At 43.5% G+C, this 19706-nt stretch overlaps 1 protein-coding gene across 1 annotated transcript; it reads left to right on the top strand.

Annotated features, from left to right (window-relative positions):
* The first annotated feature begins 1412 nt into the window (after nt 1–1412).
* Nucleotides 1413–19053, top strand: LOC111157064 (sphingomyelin synthase 2). Its single transcript, XM_022518285.1, has 5 exons — nt 1413–2116; nt 6160–6277; nt 11317–11470; nt 16779–16945; nt 18500–19053. Exons 1-5 carry the CDS (start codon nt 1662–1664, stop codon nt 18701–18703), a joined length of 1098 nt encoding a protein of 365 aa, XP_022373993.1. The 5' UTR covers nt 1413–1661; the 3' UTR covers nt 18704–19053.
* The last annotated feature ends 653 nt before the right edge of the window (nt 19054–19706 follow it).

Raw genomic sequence — 19706 nt, 5'->3', positions numbered from 1 at the left:
TTTACCTAGTGATCATTCCCCAGTAGTTTTTTGGTCACTTGCGTTCTATCTCTTCAGTTAGACTACAAGCTCTTTGGATTGAAAGTTCAGGTCAGCCATGTTTTTTAAGCTCTTTTTAATTGCCACCCCATTGCTCCCTCAGCTCTGGGGGGTTCAGATGCACAATAGACACTTGTGGTCACTCTATTTGCTGTCCATTCTGTCAACAAATACTGCTTGTAGTTATTGACTATGCCATTTTAACTTTTCCTCTTTTTCTTTCATTAAAGAAAGGCTTACTTTAATTTTTTTACCCCCCTCTCCCTATTTTTTCCTAAAGTTCCCCTTGAAAGGGAGGCCTTTAAAATTATGCTTAAGTTGCACAGTGTACTCAGGGTGGGGACTAATTATGAGGTCTGGAAACGTCTTCAGGTGGCTGGGTTCTGCAGCAGGGACTAAAATACGGCTTTCCTAAATTGAGAACAGCTGGGGCTGTGTTGCTGCCCAGTATAAAAGAGTTGGTGCTGGTGCTCTGTGTTGCAAAGTCTTTGCTCTCTGTGGAGCCTGGGGAAGCTTGAGCCAAAGATACCCTCTCCTCCTCTGTGTCCTGGTGGTGAGTGCCGGGAGCGGGTCCTCTGGGCGTCAGTTTCTGTTGCCTGGTAGATCTTGCGGTGGCTGTCCCGGAATGTTGTTCCTTTCTAATTTCCCATGCCAATCGTAGGATTTTGCCTTTCGAGGAATAAGTAGAATTTGTTCCCTCAATGAGACGTAGCTAACACTTTTTTCTCTGTATTATTTTGAAGGCTGTCAGCTTTCCTAGTGTAGAGCGTGTGGCTATCTCTACCTATCAAAGGATAAACTGAGGCAATACCATTTAAGTGTCTTGAATGTGTGGTTCTTGAATCTGTTCTGGAAAGTAGTCACTTGAGAAGGCTCCAGTTTTTTCAGGGGGAAATAAAAAATGGACTTGACAAATGGAGAGAATGAGTGTTATCCAGTCCATATGAGCAGCTCATCCCAGTTTTGTGTTCTTCCAGGTTCATGGAAAGTAGCAGTCTTAGGAAAGAGTGATGTGATCTCTGGAGAGGTTCTAGCTTATTATGACTTCATGGTTAGCAACAAGTAATAGTGTCTGGTGAAGGGTTTGCAAAGTTGGGTCCTGACTTTTATTTAAAGAAATTTTAAAGGAATTGATGATTAAAATGTTTCTATTTATACTGACATCAGCTCAAAAAGAGACAAGAACTCCAAGATAAAACAACTCCATATTTTACAAATAAACTCCATCTCAACAATGTTAACCATGTTCTGACGATATATTTCCAAAGCAAATGGCTCTGGTATTTGCTTCCTTATGTTAATAATGGTTTTTGTTTTGAATGGTTGACAATTGGACAAGCGCAGTTTCTGAACATAGTTTTTGTTTTCTTTTTGCAGGTGGGATAGTAACACCTCTGGGAGAAAGAAAATTGGCTTCCTCTCTCGAAGGTGGTGAGTGGACCGCAGGCGGCTACATGGAGGGAACAGTGATCAGATGGTTCCCTTCTACGTTTTGTGCTAGGAAACAAAATCAGTTATAGGAATCCATGTTGATCTCAGAAGTAGAAGGATTTAGAAAAGTTAAGTTTGCACAAAAATCAAGAACTTTCCCATCTCCTTTTTGATCTGAAGACTGGGGGACAATGGATATTATAGAGACAGCAAAACTCGAAGAACATATGGAAAATCAAACCAACGATCCCGCAAACACTTACACGAGACCTGCCGAGCCTGCTGAAGAAGAAAACAAAAATGGCAACAGTAAACCTAAGAGCTTATCCAATGGGTTGCGAAAGAGCACCAAAAAGTACCCGGACTATATCCAGATTGCTATGCCCACTGAATCCAGGAACAAATTCCCCCTGGAGTGGTGGAAAACAGGCATTGCCTTCGTGTACGCCCTCTTCAACCTTGTCCTAACCACCGTCATGATCACGGTTGTACACGAAAGGGTACCTCCCAAGGAGCTCAGCCCCCCGCTACCAGACAAGTTTTTTGATTACATTGATCGGGTAAAATGGGCATTTTCTGTATCAGAAATCAATGGGATTATATTAGTTGGATTATGGATCACCCAGTGGCTGTTTCTGAGATACAAGTAAGTAGGCTTCCCCATTTGGGGGGGAGGGCTTACCCTACATGTGTGTTTGAGGGGGTAGATGTGTAATTGAAATGGTCTTTCTCCGTTTTGTCTGATAAATTCAGTCCTATCCAGGCATTCGATGACAGGAAGCAACAGAAGGATCTACCGTGTTGAATAAATAAGCATTTATTGAGCAACGGTGTATGAGAGGTAACCATCAGGACATTCCAGATGTACTGTGGTTGGTGATTCAGAGTTGACGAATTCAAGGTGCAGTCCAGGGTTTCAGGCTCCTTGGTGCTGTGGGATCTGCATGATAAATCAAGAGGCTTAGAAAGGAACAACTTTCCCTTCATCATGCTTTTGTTATTTTAGGCTTTTAACAGGTGGGGAATGGAGTGGCTGGGAAATTTCCTCTGTTAACTCATAATGTGATGGGTGGATTGGTCTGTAGTCAATAGCATTCTCTGAGTTCACAAATTTTACATTTCTTTCCTGTTGCCTGTTGGCAGTCGAGTCACAAGAGTTTAAGAAACTGCATTTAGGCGTGGGTCCCTGCAGTTTGGGTTTTAGGTTTCTAAAGTAAGCGTGCTGCCCAGCTTCCCTGTGGCACCACAAAGGACCTCTTAGCTCACCAGTTTCGGTCTCCCTGTTTTGGAACAGGGGCAATCAGGAAGGAGTGAGGCCACACACTTTTGCTTTAAAGATGCTTAAAAATAGGACGTAGCTCTGAAGTGGTTATTTTTGCTTCCCTGTGAGATCTGACTGCTAGTCCATAAAAACAAGGCCCTTCAATTCCTTTTCCATCTCATTTCTCCTTCAGATGTTTTGTTCTCTACTAAGATGCTAGCAATTAAATCACTAAAATATAAGTTAGATCAAAACATTGCCCATACACGGAGGCTTTTAAAAATGTAATGTCTACTAACTTAGTCCATACTGTTCAAAATGGGATTTCTGCATTCGTGCCACAAGATCATGTTTAGAAGAGAGAATTTATGCTCTACTGTTATTTCAGTTGTTTGTTGCTTCTAGAGTGGAATTCAATCTCTCTCCAGTCCAGAGTTCCCCAAATTCAAGTTTGCACTTTTGAAAGCTTGTTCCGCAAACTGAAGTCATTCCTAAACATTTTCTTTCATGTGTGTAAGTAAAAGGCAGCTACCAACTGTCTTTACTAGAACTTTTTGCTGCCAAAGTTGTTAAGCTGCGATAGGCTTTATGCCAAAAGCAAACAATAGATTTGTTGAACTTTAGCATTTCTCTTTCTGTTGACACTTCTGTTGAAAATAAGAGTCTGCCTCAGCCAAAGGTGTTTGCTTTCTCCCTTAATTTAGATCAACATTTTATTCATATATATGCATATATATGACTATATATATGACTATATATATGCATATATATGACTATATATATTCATATATGAATAGACATGTATATATATATATACACACACATATATATATGTGTGTGTATATATATATATGTAAAGAGGCCTTTTCCAGGGTCTGGTAAGTAGCTGGCTTCTACTGTGCTTCAGAGCACAGTCTCAATTTATTTGAATCTTTATCTAGAAAGTTATGAGCTGCCTCTCCATGAGCACCTTGGACTTTACCGTGTCAAAACTCGTGGGGGCGCCTGGGTGGCTCAATCAGTTAAGCATCTAGCTCTTGATTTCAGCTCAGGTCATGATTCCAGGGTCATCAGATCAAGTCCTGAGTCGGGCTCTGCACTGGGCATGGAGCCTGCTTGAGATTCTCCCTCTCCAAACAAACTTGTGGTCATATAGCTGGCCACACATTGTGATGATATCCACTGTTTTGGTCACAATCCGTCATCAGAAACTTGTTGGGGAAATCATACTTTTTCTTTTCTTTCTTTCCTTTTTTTTTTGCTTTTGAGGTAGAATTGTATCATTTCAGTAACTAATAGAATAATTTTTATAACTTGCTTTGAACATCCTAGCTGCGTGAGAAATCCTACTTGCTCTCTCTTATAAAAGCACCTTATAAAAAATCATTAGCAGTAGTTATTTTTCTAAATAAGGTTTCAGAGTGCACATTTTACCTTCTAAGTTAATTTTCAGTTCTGAATACAGCTGAACTCAGAATGCTAGAATAAATATAATTGACTCATAATAATTCCTGCTTATTCACCTTGTCTTACAGCACGGAGCACACAGTTCAACACTCTTTTTGGGCCTGAGGTTGAAGCAAAGGGTGAATTGTTTTTCACTTAACCAAATGGAGAGACTTGCCCCTGATTATCACCCATTCCTTTTCAGTAGTAGAAAAGGCAGAGTTCATATAGCAAGAAAGAAATGGCCTTATACAAAATAAATACTTTCACCTAATAGTCTTTTTTTTTAAAGACTTTATTTATTTATTTGATAGAGAGATCACAAGCAGCCAGAGAGGGAGGGGGAAGCAGGCTCCCCACTGAGCAGAGAGCCCGATGTGGGACTCGATCCCAGGAACCTGGAATCATGACCTGAGCTGAAGGCAGAGGCTTTAACCCACTGAGCCACCCAGGCACACTATTAGTCTATTTTTTTTAAAGATTGTATTTATTTGAGAGAGAAAGAGTGCGTAAGAGTGCACAAAAGAGGGAAAGGAAGAATCAGACTCCCCACTAAGCAGGGAGCTCAACATGGGGCTCAATCCCAGGACCCCGAGATCATGACCTGAGCTAAAGGCAGACACTTAACCAACTGAGCCACCTAGGCGCCCCTCATTTAGTAGTCTAGGTAGTCTTCTACTGTATATTTTGACCCCAGAAATCCTGGAATATTCTGAAAATAGCTACTGGAAACAAGCAACTAAAATTAGATTCATACATAATTCTGTAAATTAGAAGTCCCAGCAGTTACCTGAATTAGACTTTGATCCACGTCAGACCACAGTCTTGGAGAAAACTAAAAATATGCCACATGCCTGAAACCACCTAGTTTTCCAGAAGTCTTTGATCAGTATTCGTTTTGAAAGTTTGAGACTGAAAATGAGAGACCTGTAGGAATATAGTTTATGTGCTGGGAAAGTTACAGCTAGCAATTCCAGGAGCTTTCAGGGCCCCCCATCTCTGACTCCCCAGAACCCAGACTTTAAGGACCCACCCCTAATTACACAGCAGAAAACAAGCTGTCATCTTCAGCTGGACATAAGGACACTCAGAACCCTCAAAGCCCACTCAGATAACCCATGGGGCCGTGGTGCCAACAGGAGCCTCTGTGTGCACAAAGTCAGACCTCTGGGAACCACTGCCTTGGAGTGAGGACTCGGGGGTATAGGACAAGTGCTAATGTTACTCCAAGACCACAGTCTCCACCAAAAAAAATATAAAGTGTAAAAGTACTTGTGGTATTTATCCTTTTTTTTTTTTGCTTTTTTTGATCAAGGTCGATTAAGCTCAAGGTAAACTGATCAGCCTAGAGCTCACCGTTAAATGCCCACAAAGACACAAGGGTACTTTGGACAGTTTCAGAATCTAGTCCTCTGAAGATCTATATAATCCCAGACAGAATAGTTCATGCCCAAACTGTGAAAATACTTTTAGATGGTTTCCAAATAAACCTTGCTTATATAACTCAGGTTAAATTAGTTGCCCCATTTCCCTGTGTGTCCAATTATGTAATATCACCTTAGCTCATTACTGAATTCCTCTGCGACCGTGGCTCGTTTATACCTTCGATACATTCTCAAGAGAAGGTTTTATTAATGCACCGTGTTGACGGAAAACATAGACCAGTTCATTGAATTCTCTGGTGAAGAGCACCTTTTTTAGGATAGGTGGTTGTCTAGAACCTTCATCTGTTATAACTTCCCCACTCCCCACAGACATTCCTTTTGGGTCCTAACCCTCCCAGATTTTTTCCAATAGGTGAACCTTCATTTCTGGAACACTGGGTGGGCCGTTCACACGTAAGCCTGTGTGTGAGCTCTGAAGTGGGTCTGCTCATGCCCACTCTGTAATAATTCTGTATTCTGTTAAACGTTGTTTTGTGTTGAACTCGGAGCAGAAACCACGAGTCAACTTGTCTCTCCCCATCCCTGTTCTTCCTTCAGGTCAATCGTGGGACGCAGATTCTTTTTTATCATTGGGACTTTATACCTGTATCGCTGTATTACGATGTACGTCACCACTCTCCCTGTGCCCGGAATGCATTTCCAGTGTGCCCCAAAGGTAAGCGCCTCGGAGTTGGCATGGAGAGGGAATGAAGAGAACACTTGGTGACACCCGCTTGCTCTGTGGCAGGTTCTTTTAGATACTCTTAGAGCTGGTCACTGCAGTCTGGTCCATTTCTTGTTTCTCTTTGGAGTTGGAGGGAAGACATTCCAATGTGTTCGCAAGACCTGTATCTTGGTGCATTAGAAATTCATGTGCTGCTAACTAAAAGTTACGGCAGGGTGTTCAGCTCTGCGTTTTGGCCTTCTCATTTACTTATTCATGCACTTCTTCATTCTACACATGTTAAAGCTGCTGCTGTGTACCGGGCCAGGCACTGTAGCCACAGCAGTGACCAAAGCAAAGTCGTCGTCCTTTGAGAGTTTATATTCTGTTGAGGGATGGCAGCCAAAAACTAAAGGCACCCCTTGTAACGTGATGTTAAGTCAGGCACTATCAGATGAAGAACAGAAAAGGTGAGCCAGGGTAATTGGGACGCTGCGGGTGCTACGACTTCAGAGAGAGAGAGAAAGGCTTCTGTAGTAAGAAAGCCTTGGGGCAAGACTCAAGACAGTGAAGTGAGCTGTGTGGTTGGGCGGCATCCCAGGTCACAGCGGACTCAAGAGATGGCAGGGGGCCCATGTGGCTGAGTGGAGGTTGGAAAGGCGGAGGTGGCCCAGGCCGTGGGTCCCCTAGGCCCTTTGTGGCCCGCTAAAGTGAAGAGAAGTTGTTCGATTCAGGATGCATTTGGAAGGTAAGGCCAACAGGATGTGCTAAAAGTCAGATATGAGTGTAAGAGAAGCCAAGGAGGACCCCAAAGTTTTTAACACATGGAAAGACGGAGTGGCCTTTTGCTGGGATACACTTGGGAATGAATACTGAAACTGTCTTGAGCGGGATTTACAGTCTCTCCAGGTAGAGTCATTTCTTGAGAGAGCCATTAATCATCTTAGACCCCAGGATGCCCTGGCTTATTAAAAAAAAAAAAAGGAAACTTACAAATCATGTGATTTCTGGACAAGGGAGTGAAATCCAACATCATATTTTACTGAACACTAAGCAGATGTCCAAGGTGGAAGAAAAAATAGAGTTGTTCTAAGGAAGTCCACAGTCTCCCTTGCCAAATATAGGTGTGGTTTGGAGAAGCTATAATTTTACAAAGCCATCAAAGCAGAAAGTATCTGTAATTAAAACAGTGTACATATTGAATTTAAACATTGGCCGATTTTTAGTGAAACTAATTTAAGGCATGGGAGAAGCTCAGAAACATAATAAACACTCCGAAGGGGGTTATTGCTATGCGTTAAATGAAGAAGCGAGCACAGAAAAGAAGGCAAGCCCATCCCAGTAATGGGTGAGATTTGCAGAGGTGAATTGCTGTGATTACAGAAAGAAAACAAATTAAAGGTCACTCCCCCCCCCCCCCCCCCGGAAGAGTTGCAATTTTCAGAAGCCACATCAGTACACATACGACTGGCTAACCGAGCTACAAATACTCCCAGTGGAAGCCCTGGTGGCCTCCAGACTAGTCCGCCCCCTCGTTCCGTTGTCAAGACCTCTTGCTGCTGCATAAGCAGGCTGGCTGTGGGTGCTTGAGTAAGGGTTCAGTAACACGGACACACAGATCACTTCGACTGGAGGTGATGCGGTGGTACAGAGCAGAAGTCAGGATTGCTTTCTAAATGTGGGCCAGCCACAGGCCTTGAGTGCCCAGAGTTCTGCAGTTCCGAGGCGCCTGGGTCATATACCTGCCTTCTCTGTTGCTGACTCAGTGGACTGCTGTCTGAGCCTGTGAGCGATGACGGGACCGCATGTCTGGATACCACTCGGGTGGCGGGGGTGGAGGGGTTGTCAAACACTGTCCTCACTGCTTAAAACAGCTTGTTCCTCGGTGGATACAGTCCCCACATGTGATTTCACAAGATTGGGGAAACCCTCGGACTTTGGTTCTCCCCTTGCCTTCTCCCTTATCTATGCCTGGGGCTCCCTTTCAGGCTTTTGCTTACAGATGCTGTCAGCCCACCAGTCCGAGTTTGGGGTTGCAGTCACAAAAACCTGTGTTCGGAGAAGTGTATGTGAATACATTTTGGCCCCGTCATTAGGACTTGCATGAAATGATGGAGTCTTTCCAACCCATTTTGCCACAGGCAAGAATGCTGGTCTGGGATAGCTCTAGTCCCTTCCCCGAGAAAGCTTTGCTGGCCATGGGTGCCCAGAGAACTTTTCTTCTGAACTAAAGGGACAGTGCAGGGTGAGTTTTCTGGTTTGGCACCAGCCGGTCTGGGCTCTCTTGTACTTTCTTGTGGGACATGGCGTGCGGCAGGGACAGCTCCAGGAACCCTTAAGAGCACCGAGCTCTGTCTGCTCTGGGTGCTTGTGATCGACGATGCCTGTCCTCTTAGTCATCTACATCTTCTGTTCGTACCCAGTCAGGGCATGGAATGGTGTCTGAGAAAATGAGGAAATTAATAAGAACTAGAGTCTTAAGTGGTGAGTGATGCAGGCCCAGTGAACCAAAACAGAATTAGAAAAAAAAAAAAAAAAAAGAACATTAACCCCAACTCTCACCATTAGCCTCCCCCACTCTCCCCAGTTTTCTTTCTACCTCTTCACCCCCACTTTCTTGAGGTGCTATTTAGCATTTACACGGAGCACAAATGGACATCTAGGATAGCAATGACAGGATTGAGGAATTATGAACTGCGAAAAGACAGAGCAGTAAGAGAGCGTGCTTCGTCTGTTCTGTAAAGGCATAATGAATCCAGGGCTCTCAGAAATCTCCATTCACCCTCGCTGCTGAAAGGAAGAGGGGAGAAGACCATGTGTGGCAATAGTTCAGCCCCTGGTCTGCTGAGACCTTTGGGTCTGTCTAATCCGGGGTCAAGGGAGGGACTGATGGCTTTAAGTGTTTCTGCCCTTAGAGAATTAAGAGTATTGAGTTGGGATAGGTGAGCAGATTAAAAAAAAAAAAATGTTAGAGTTTTGAAATGAAGAAGAATGTGTCCTTTTAAACTGGGAACACAGGGGTTGGGCAGCATGTGTACTTTTTAATTTTATCTCGGTGTTAACGGTTGTTTGTACCAACCACGTGATGAGAAGTTCCTGAAGGACTGTGACTGATCCGATAAAGCCCGAGGTGGAGACTGTCTTCCACCTCAAGGCATGTCACATTATGTCATGTAGTTTGCAGTGCACCACCCTGAGGTTCGCCTGGAGGGGGTCCTGCCACTCCATCAGCAGTGCTTACCCTTCCCCACGTGGGGATCCTCTGCTGCCTTCCAGATCCTATCTTTTCAAGGCAGGATCACCTGCTCCCTGGCATGTTGGTTTAAGGACTCTCAAGTCCTTTCTTTTTTTTTCTTTTTTTTTTTTTAAGATTTTATTTATCCATTTGAGAGAGAGAGAGAGCCAGAGCAGAGGGGAGCAGTAGAGGGAGAGGGAGAAGCAGGCTCCCCACTGACAGGGAGCCGGATGTGGGATTTGATCCCAGAACCCTGGAATCATGACCTGAGCTTAACAGCTTCTTAACAGTTTGAGCATCCCGGGCACCCCAAGGACTATGAAGTCTTGATAAAATATCTATGTTCTGGTTTTGCCACCTGTGCTTGGCCTAAGCAAACTTTTGAAGAAAGTCACTTCTCACTTTACCATCTAATCCTGGTTTACGGCATTTTCTCTTGCAGAGCCTTATTCTCAACTATCAACCAGTCACGGTGTGTTTGCCTTTTTACGTGGGTCATCTGAATACCAGAAAGCTTTCCAGATCCATATGAATTTTTTTTTTTTTAATCAGGAAGGTTCTAGGGTCCCCAGGAGTGATGTTTTCGGCAGGGAATCCTGCCCCGATTCCTGTCCTGCTGGATAGGATGGTTTTCCAGTTGCTTTAGAGGCTAACTGAATTTCTCTACTCCCGGACCCTCCTCCCATCTACCCGTAGGCATCTACCCTCCTTCACTCCCTTGCATCTACTTGGGCTTCTGCCTGTTTTCAGCACCTGTTAAACCACTACCAAGGCTGGACTGGCCATGCTTCAGGGGCCAGTTGCCTAAAGGATCATCATTGAGTATAAAAGGTAGCATGTCCTAGAACTGGCCCCTTAGGTCCCCAATGACTAGTTATTAGTGGTCTTTCTGTATTTCTCTTTTCATGTGTACTGTTACCCAAATATATTTCTGAGGATTATTCTTTGATTTTCTACACCTGCTCACCTGATACTAGATTGATCTGAAACCTTCTTTCTGGCTCCCAAGCATTTCAGTATTCCAGTTTTCCATGCCTACCATTTTGACCCACTCTGTCTACTACTCCGTCCTATATGCGTCAGTTTTAATGGGATATAAACTTTTGGCTGTTGGGTCAAACTCCTGTCCTAGCCCATCATTCTTTCCTATGTCATCATGGTGGCTTCTAGGGGCTTCTGTATCACTGTCCACCAGAGCGCTCCTCTGTCCCTCTGCAACAACAGATTCTTTCCTTAGGGGATGTTTTTCCTGACCAAAGCTACTCACTTTTAAAGCTGTCAATACATCTCTAATGCACCATTTGCAAACCTATTTGAATTATGTAATGTGTCGCAGCTCCTAACTGTAAATGTCTTGATCAGATATTAATATAGCTCTGTGCACACTTTAGGCTGCCCACTTAACACAAGGTCCCCAAACACACTTTAGAATATTAGTAATGTGGTATTCAGCTGAATCAAATATTAACCATCCGAAACCCTGACATCCCCCTACAAAGAGGAAAGAAAGTAGCTTTGATCTCTTTATTGCATAGCTGTGGTGAAGTCATTGGTTATTAATATTTTTAAAAGCTTTGCCCAAGGACACACCACCACCAAACATATTATTAGTAACATACTGAATAATTGAAAACGTGTCACTAAAACTCGCCAGTACAACAAACTGAATTTGAGGATCTTCCCCCTTGTCTTCTTTTTGACTTTTTTAAGTTAAAAGGGAAAAGAGCACAACCTTTTCTTCTAAGTATCGCACAAATTAGGCTGAAGTGTGATTTCACTGGCTCGTAAATTTTCTTCCTGATCTTGTGTCTTTCAGCTCAACGGAGACTCACAGGCAAAAATACAACGAATTCTACGATTGATTTCTGGCGGTGGGCTGTCCATAACTGGGTCCCATATCCTGTGCGGAGACTTCCTCTTCAGCGGTCACACCGTTGTGCTGACACTTACTTATTTGTTCATCAAAGAATGTGAGTACTAACTCCTTCCCACTCTGTTGACTACTGTCGTGGGAGGGATCCCAAAGCCTGGAAACTGATGGGAACCCTTGTTCCATTAGGATGGCTAGCTATGAAAGAGACAGGTGTGCGCCTGTGTGTATGTGCATATTTAAATCATTTCAACTAGCCGTATGTGATTTGGACACTGGAGGCTTAAAACCTGGATTCTCTAACATTTAGCATGCCGCCACAATGTCTCTCACCCTCCTCTTCTCAAAGTATGAAAAGTTATTATAGTGTTGCAGCTAAGAAAAAGTGTTGGGCTTATTGCAAAAAGAATCAGTGCACTGGAAATGTAAATGACTTACGAGTGAAAATTCCATTGTATGGAACGTCCATTCCATCATTCCAAATAATTTAATGTTTTCCCCCTTTTTAGATGTTTTCTTGTCCCATTCCAGTGTCATCATTTTCCAGCTGAGTTCTATGATCTTTTTTTTTTAAGATTTTGTTTATTTATTTGACAGACAAATTTATTTATTTATTTATTCATTCGTTTATTTATTTATTTATTTGACACAAGTAGGCAGAGAGGCAGGCAGAGAGAGGAAGGGAAGCAGGTTCTCCACTGAGCAGAGAGCCCGATGCAGGGCTCGATCCCAGGACCCTGGGATCATGACCTGAGCCGAAGGCAGAGGCTTTGACCCACTGAACCACCCAGGTGTCCTGATTTAGTAGGCATCTTTAAGGAACATTTTGCCAGTATTGATCATTTCTTTCTACAGAACAATGTGTAGGCAAGAACGTGAAGTATCTTTCCATAATAATACACTTAATTCCCATTCTACAAAATCCTTGTATATACCATCAGCTTTCAGGGCTGGTATAAGGTCTACTTCATTGTGGGCTCTGTATTTTAGTCACCAGGCAGATCCCCTTGTTGTCTATTTCTGACGTTTGATTTAATTAGACCCATTATCTCAAAGTCCTTTCAAAATGAGTGATACTTTTTCCTTGCAACACTGGTCAGATTAACCTTCCCCTTTAGTTTCAGGACCCTCTCCAGTGTTTCTTAGAGCTTTATCTCAACTTTCTTCACTTATGCAGCATTGTAAGGAAGTCTTCTGGCAAAGACCAGCAGAAGGATGCTTCCCCATCTGTTGTCCTGCTCCTTCCACCATCTCTTGGCCTATCATTAATCCAGACAGGTTCAGCCTTGCCCAGTGGCAGTGTGGAATCAGAGTTTATCTGTTAGTGGTGCAGAAGGAAGGTTTTTTTTGGGGGGGGGGGTTAGGTTTTTTTATTTATTTGACAGAGAGAGAGAGAGAGAGATCACAAGTAGGCAGAGCAGCAGACAGAGAGAGGGGGAAGCAGGCTCCCCACTGAGCAGAGAACCCGATGCGGGGCTTGATCCCAGGACCCTGAGCCATAGGGAGAGGCTTAACCCACTGGGCCACCCAGGCACCCCCAGAAAGGAGTTCTTGTCCTTTAGGTTTCCTGGGGATTTTTTAGGTTTAAATTCTGCTTTGAGAGTATTATGACAAAGAACTGAGGTTCTTTACAGTAGATGAACTGAAGTCTTTTTTTGGTAAGAATTGTGTAGCTTCTGAGTTGTTTCCTTTGTAAATGCCACACGCCCACTTGGGGTACAGAGAGTATAGCGTGTTAAATGCACAGCATCCATCACATCTGTTTTATGGCAGAGGGCATTCTGGAACTTTCCTCTTATTTCTGCCTTCACCCTCATGCTGTGGGAGTGGTAATGGGAAGAAACCTGAGTCTGTTTCTGCACCAAAATCAGGGGGTTGTCTCTTCCTTAAGTGTCAGTCACTATATGTCTAAGTCCTGGTTACTGGTTCTGATGAGCTAATAGAGTGATCTGTGTCATTTATGATTCTAACTCTAACTTTTGTTGGAAAAAGTTCCACCGGTGTGTAAGATCCATTATTTGCCAGTCCAGAGGTGTATTGGAGTTATAGAAGCTTCTCTCTAATCTGAAAATCATAGGAAACTTACAAAAGAAGATGAGGCTGAGGATGGGGAAGAATTTCGTGTTGGAGCAAAGCCCTTGTGGGTTCAAAGTAACGAAGAGAACCACCCCAGAAGACCGAGGACCAATTGTATAAAATAACCAAAGACCAAGGGCTGTTGTCAGCAATAGCAAAGAAACCTAATACTCTGTGCCAGGCACTATTCTAAGCCCTGGATGCAAAATAACTCACTCACCCCTGCAGCCACCCCAAGAGAGAAGCCCTGTTTTCCCCATTTTTCAGAGGGGAACTTAAACATCAAGAGAATGACTTCCCACAGTCTCCAGTTGGTAACTGGAGGACGGGATGTTCCAACTCAACCAGGCTGACCCCAGAGGTTATGCTGTTAATTTCTTGGCTCTGTTTAGAATATTGGGGAACCCAAGTTGTCTGAGCTTATAAAATTGCTAAGGAATTGTCTGGGTCTCTTGCTGATGATCTTTCTTTTACTTTAGAGCAATAGCAATGCAGTATGTAGAGAGATTTTCTTCCCCTGGCATGATGTTGGCTTGAGGTTTTTAAAACTTGTGTAAGTTTACATATAGCTGTGAAAGAATTATCTTCACCTTTTTCTCATTTTTGGTGAGAAATGAAATGGCAGATCTGTTTTTTTTTGTTTGTTTTTTTTTTTTTAAAGATTTTATTTATTTATTTGACAGAGAGAGATCACAAGTAGGCAGAGAAGCAGGCAGAGAGAGAGAGAGAGGGAAGCAGGTCCCTGCTGAGCAGAGAGCCCGATGCGGGACTCGATCCCAGGACCCTGAGATCATGACCTGAGCCGAAGGCAGTGGCTTAACCCACTGAGCCACCCAGGCGCCCCAGATCTGTGATGCTTAATATAAACCTGGCTCTAGAATCGGTTCTGCCGATGAACAGAGCATTGCATATGTGTGCTTGTTTCCCATGCAATTAGGAAAAACCATCACCTTCTAAATGATCCCATGTATTGTTGTTCTGAGTAAGCCATGCTCCCAGTGGCTTCTTTGAGCAGTCTGCTTCTAGAATTCGATGCATCTTTCCTATGTTTTTTTGTCGTCCCGCCTTTTGATCTGTTTGGTCTCTTTCCTTGTTTGTGTGGTTGTCATGAGTAGATTTGAATGGTGTCAAGAGAACAGATGAAAACGTGGGACCAGGACCGTTTTTGTGGGCTTTCTACAGTTATGTAAATATTATCACTGGGGCCTGAGTTCCTTATAAAATTAGCCTGAAGAAGTCAGCCCTAGTGGTTAGAACCAAATGTCTTACTAAGAAAGGGGGAAATTTTTCTTTTCTTTCTTTCTTTCTTTCTTTTTTTTTTTTTTAACCTTGCTACTACAGAAAACCCACTATCTGTATGATTATTCGATGACAGCTAGGGCTAGGATCCCACACAGACAAGTGGAGTGGATTAATATTTGTATCACCATATTTCAGCTCTGTGTTCTTCCTGTGGAAGAATGGGGAAGCAGAAAGGGGTTACCATTTTCCCATTTCTATTTCAAGATAATTTATACAAAATCTTTTCTTCGGGTCAGCCACTGTGCTCAGTTAGTGAGCCGTGGTCGCAATGTGACTGCATAACGGGGAATACATTTCTGTGGCAGAGCAGCGGTAGTATTTCCAGCCCTTCCTGAAACTTCGTTCTTAATTCCACAAGCAGTAAAATGACCGTTCAGCCCACCCCTTCACTCCTTGTCTGCTTCAGCTTTGCTTCTTGTGGATAAATAAAGGCAAAATGGTCCTGGCTTGCCCAATCAGTTCCCACTTCTGAGGCAATAAGTACCAGGTGACCTATCAGCAGAGGAAGCTGGGTGGGTGGGAGACCTTGGGGAAGGGGTGGAGTTTGGAATTCTAAAGAAGGCACAGTTAGGGAAGGCTCCAGATTTCTAAATGGTGGCTCCATTTTGAGTATTCTCCGCCTAACAGAACAGTTGTGGGGCCTGGATCTGGCCACCCAAGCCATAAAGGGTAAGTCCTCTTCCAGCTTTAAAACTCTAGGAGTCTGTCAGTTATGTGCTAGAACTTAGAGGCAGGATGAACCAACTGAGAAGGAATAAGGAGCGCCTTCAAAAATGGAAAAATCAGGCTTCCAGTCACAAATACAGGCTTATTATCTTTCTGTCCCACTTGGGACCAAAATTGTTTTTCATTTGAAAGATACCTGATTTGGTATTTCCTCCGAACTTCTGAAAATGGACCCTCTTGGTCTTTGACCATAGTTCTGCACTTAGAAATAAATGTCGCTATGAATAGAGACACAGGTAAATAGGAAATGATTCTGTTTGTGAGAGTATTAACATTGTGAGCCAATAAGGCTTTAAAATAGAAGAAAAAGGAGGGGGGTGATGCCTGGGTGGCTTAGTCGTTAAGCATCTGCCTTTGACTCAGGTCATGATCCCAGGGTCCTGGAATTGAGTCCCACATGGGCTCCCTGCTCAGCAGAAAGCCTGCTTTTCCCTTTCCCACTCCCCCTGCTTGTGTTCCCCTCTCTCGCTGTGTCTCTCTCCATCAAATAAATAAATAAAATCTTTAAAATAAAATGAAATAAAGGAAACCACTGTTAAAGAAAAGAGAAAGATATTGGCAATGAACCAAAGGTTGCGTCTCTACCTGTGTGGCCTTGGCACCTGTGGGGGCAAGCTGTGGGCCTGACCCTGTCTAACCTGATGCGTGCTCTGGTTCTCTCTTACAGCTGATCAATAGGATGACCTTCTTAGTGGACTCACTAGGAAGGCTAAAATCCACAAGTGAATGAGCCAGGATCCTAAGCTTTATATAGGGAGCACTTATAGTTGATATTAGCAATAACAGTATAAAACTGCTGAGAAGCAAAATATTGCTAGCCGAATGCTGTTTTTCTCCCTCTGGAGAAACCAGAGTAAGTTTCTGTATGACCTGAAATGACTCTTGCTTTCTCATTTTCCTCCATATTTTCCTTGACAACTACCCTTGCTTTTGACCCCTACTGCTTTTCTTCCCAGTGGGATCCCTTCCGTGAGCCGGTATGAGCCAGTTCCAACCACCCTAATAAACAACTCTGCTCTCTTCCTTACTGAGTGGCTTAGCAGTGAGCAAGGTCTAGGATGTCTAGAGAAGGACTGTTCTCCAGCGAATGGCTGTTCCACCTGCCACCAGGGGTCTCCCTCCTGCTCCCTCCCTGTCTCAGCAAATCCTGACGGGTTGACAGTGACTGGGGGGTTAAGCGGTTTCCTTCTTCCGCTGACTTCCTGATCTTATTCTACTTAAGGTCATTAGCGTAGACGGTAATCGGTAATCGTTAAATTCGTCTCTGGGAATCCCATTAACGCTATGCTTTTTCTACCATCTAGATTCGCCTCGTCACTTCTGGTGGTATCATTTAATCTGCTGGCTGCTGAGTGCCGCCGGGATCATCTGCATCCTTGTAGCTCATGAACACTATACTGTTGATGTGATCATTGCTTATTACATTACAACACGGCTGTTTTGGTGGTACCATTCAATGGCCAATGAAAAGGTGAGAGCAGTGAAGTCATCCCTGCGTAATTTCTTTTCTTTCAGTGCAGTGGCCCTTTTTTCATACAGCGGGGGTTCAGATAGCTTTGTGGGGATGACCATGGGGTGGCCACTCACGTGTGTGGTCTGGGTCAGTTCACCGAAACGTAGACCCATAATGGCCTCTTCAGCCAAATCATGTCACAAATATAAATGACATTTAAGGACCAAAGTTCCGTAAAATTATAGCGCACAGTGTTTTCCTCATTTGACTAATCAGTACTAGAACTGAAGAAGTATAAATGCTAACTTGAAATACAGGAACCTTCTCTCTAGAAGCATTGTGCTGCAGCTCAGTAAGACGTGCTCCCTGCCCTCAAAGAACCTAATTTTGAGGAAAAGAATAGCAATTATTTTTAAACTTCAGGCAAAATAAGTAGTCCGTGGATTCCTGGATTTAGTATATCTTTTGGTGATACTGGGCTCTCTGGCCTCCCTTCTTATACTTCCTTATTTGTTACTGTTGCCTTCTGTCCCCAGACAACCTTGTCTTTGCTTCTGCTGCTCACGCTGTAAGAGCTAACTGAAAGGCTATGTCTTCTGAGAAGACTCCCTAACTCTTGCTCTCTTCCTGTCATCCCAGGATGGGATGGTTCCTCCCCTTCTCTGTGTTTTCCTAGTCTAGGGGTGTGTATGTGTGCCTGGTGTCAGAGAGTGAGCCCGTGTAGCACGATTTTTCTTTGGATAGTCTCGCCATATTGTCCAGTGCATACAATTTGTGAGCAGATGTCCTCTGTAAAGGGTCTAATTCCAGCTCTCATTTAGTGGTATCCACAGAAAGATGCCCTCTCAGTGGGTAGCTCTCCTCCCATTTTGTAGACTCCCATTTCCACCTTCCTTCCTATTTACACTTCCATCTGGGTGTCTCCTTACACCATCCACCTAAAACCTTCACCTTTCACCTTAGATCTGCTCTACCCTGTGAGCTCGCCTTTCACCCCTCCACCTTCCTCAGCCTCGACCACCTGCTCACATGTCCTGAGATTGGGTCCTCCTGGCCGACCCTCACATCCATGCCCGAGTCTCTTACTAGGATTGCAGGCAGAAGAATTTACATGAGCTGGAAAGGGGCCTGAGACCAGAAACATGTCAGAATCAAGGAAAAGACACAAAAATAATTACTGCCAGGATGACTGTGTGGCTCAGTAGGTTAAGCGGCTGCCTTCAGCTCAGGTCATGATCTCAGGGTCCTGGGATGGAGTCCTGCATCCGGGCTCCCTGCAGAACAGGGAGCCCGCTTCTCCCTCTGCCTCCCACTACCCCTGCTTGTGTGCTCCATGTCTCTGTCTGTCTCTCTCTCTGTCAAATAAATAAATAAAATCTTTTAAAAAACCAAAACAAATAAAACAAAGACACTTATTGCCTTGTGATCCTGATTCCTCTGCTTTCTCTGTTACGGTACAATGAACGACAAGTTAATTAAGAAAAAAGATAGGATGCAAATGATGAAAAATAGGGTCTCATTTCCTTCTTCTTCTTCTTCTTCTTTTTTTTTTTTTTTTTTTACTATTTGCAGAACTTGAAGGTCTCTTCACAGACTAATTTCTTGTCCCGAGCCTGGTGGTTCCCCATCTTTTATTTTTTCGAGAAAAACGTACAAGGCTCAATTCCTTGCTGCTTCTCCTGGCCGCTCTCCTGGCCCCCTGGCTGCTTTAAGTCTTCATGCAAAAAGTATTCCCGGGTTCAGAAGATCGGCGAAGATAATGAGAAATCTACCTGAGGAGCAAAAACAAAGGCATCAGCTCTTAAACCAAAAGAGGTAACGCTGTAACCAAAGGTATAGTTTTGGGTTTTTATTTTAGAAGAACTGACTGGTAAATGAAGAAGTGGACCAAATTCCGTGTAAACGATTAGAGAGATGAACGAAGTATTACCCTTTGACTGTTTTTTTATTCATCCTGAGAAAGGCATATTCTCCTGCAGCTCTTCCTTCATTGGTGACAAGCCCCCAAACTGGGATTTTATTAATGAGCTTGTTAAAGAGGTGCCAAAGAACCTACTCTTCCTTCTCCTTATACGTTAGCCACTAAAGCCCTCTACAGAATTTTTTCAGGATTCTTTTTTTTTTTTTTTTTTTGCCTCCGAGGTCAGAAGAATTTGTTAATGTTTTAAATAAAATGTCTGGATACATACAGCTACTGTGTAAATAGAATAACCTCATGTTGAGAGTGGTTTTAGCATTAGGCTTTTTAAGGAGGGGAAGATCTGTCGGTTGTAAGTGAACCTGAGGTGAACTTCGTTTCCACCTTGTCCTGGGGAAGGTCAAGGTCAGGTCTGGGAATGTGCACCTGCTGCTACCACCCACTGCACCATGTATCACTTTTACTTTTTTTGTAAACTGATAATTTTATAAAAAGAAAGAAAAGTGATCTATTGTGGAAGAATTTGACCCATCTCACAGCTTTTATGTGTGTGTAAATATTCTGCTTTAAAATCTCTATGACAGATAGACAGGAAACATGGAGCTATTTCTGTTAAATGAGTGGTCTTTGTGCACACATGTGTGTGCTCTCTGCCTGGTAAATTTGCATCCATCCCCCCACCCCAGGGCAGACAGCTGCCCCAGCACAGCTAAAAACACGTGTGTATGTGAACAGAAACTCATGCCACTTGAGGGACAAGCTGGCGTTTCTCTCCCATCCTACCCTGTGTGAGATGTTCTAGATGTTCTAGAGCTGCTCACTGGAACTCAGAAACGCAGTTGGTCACGTTTCACTGAAAAC

This window comes from Enhydra lutris, unplaced genomic scaffold (assembly GCF_002288905.1).
Source record: "Enhydra lutris kenyoni isolate GAN:26980312 unplaced genomic scaffold, ASM228890v2 scaffoldscaffold3, whole genome shotgun sequence".
Taxonomy (NCBI): domain Eukaryota; kingdom Metazoa; phylum Chordata; class Mammalia; order Carnivora; family Mustelidae; genus Enhydra; species Enhydra lutris.
This window is presented reverse-complemented; position numbering and strand designations above follow the sequence as displayed.

Bases quoted from the DNA above. Each gene is read 5' to 3' on its own strand.
- LOC111157064 (XM_022518285.1), top strand. From the start codon at position 1,662: ATGGATATTATAGAGACAGCAAAACTCGAAGAACATATGGAAAATCAA. The intron at 6,278-11,316 runs GTAAGCGCCTCG...TGTGTCTTTCAG, and splicing joins ATTTCCAGTGTGCCCCAAAG to CTCAACGGAGACTCACAGGC. The intron at 11,471-16,778 runs GTGAGTACTAAC...TCTACCATCTAG, and splicing joins TTATTTGTTCATCAAAGAAT to ATTCGCCTCGTCACTTCTGG.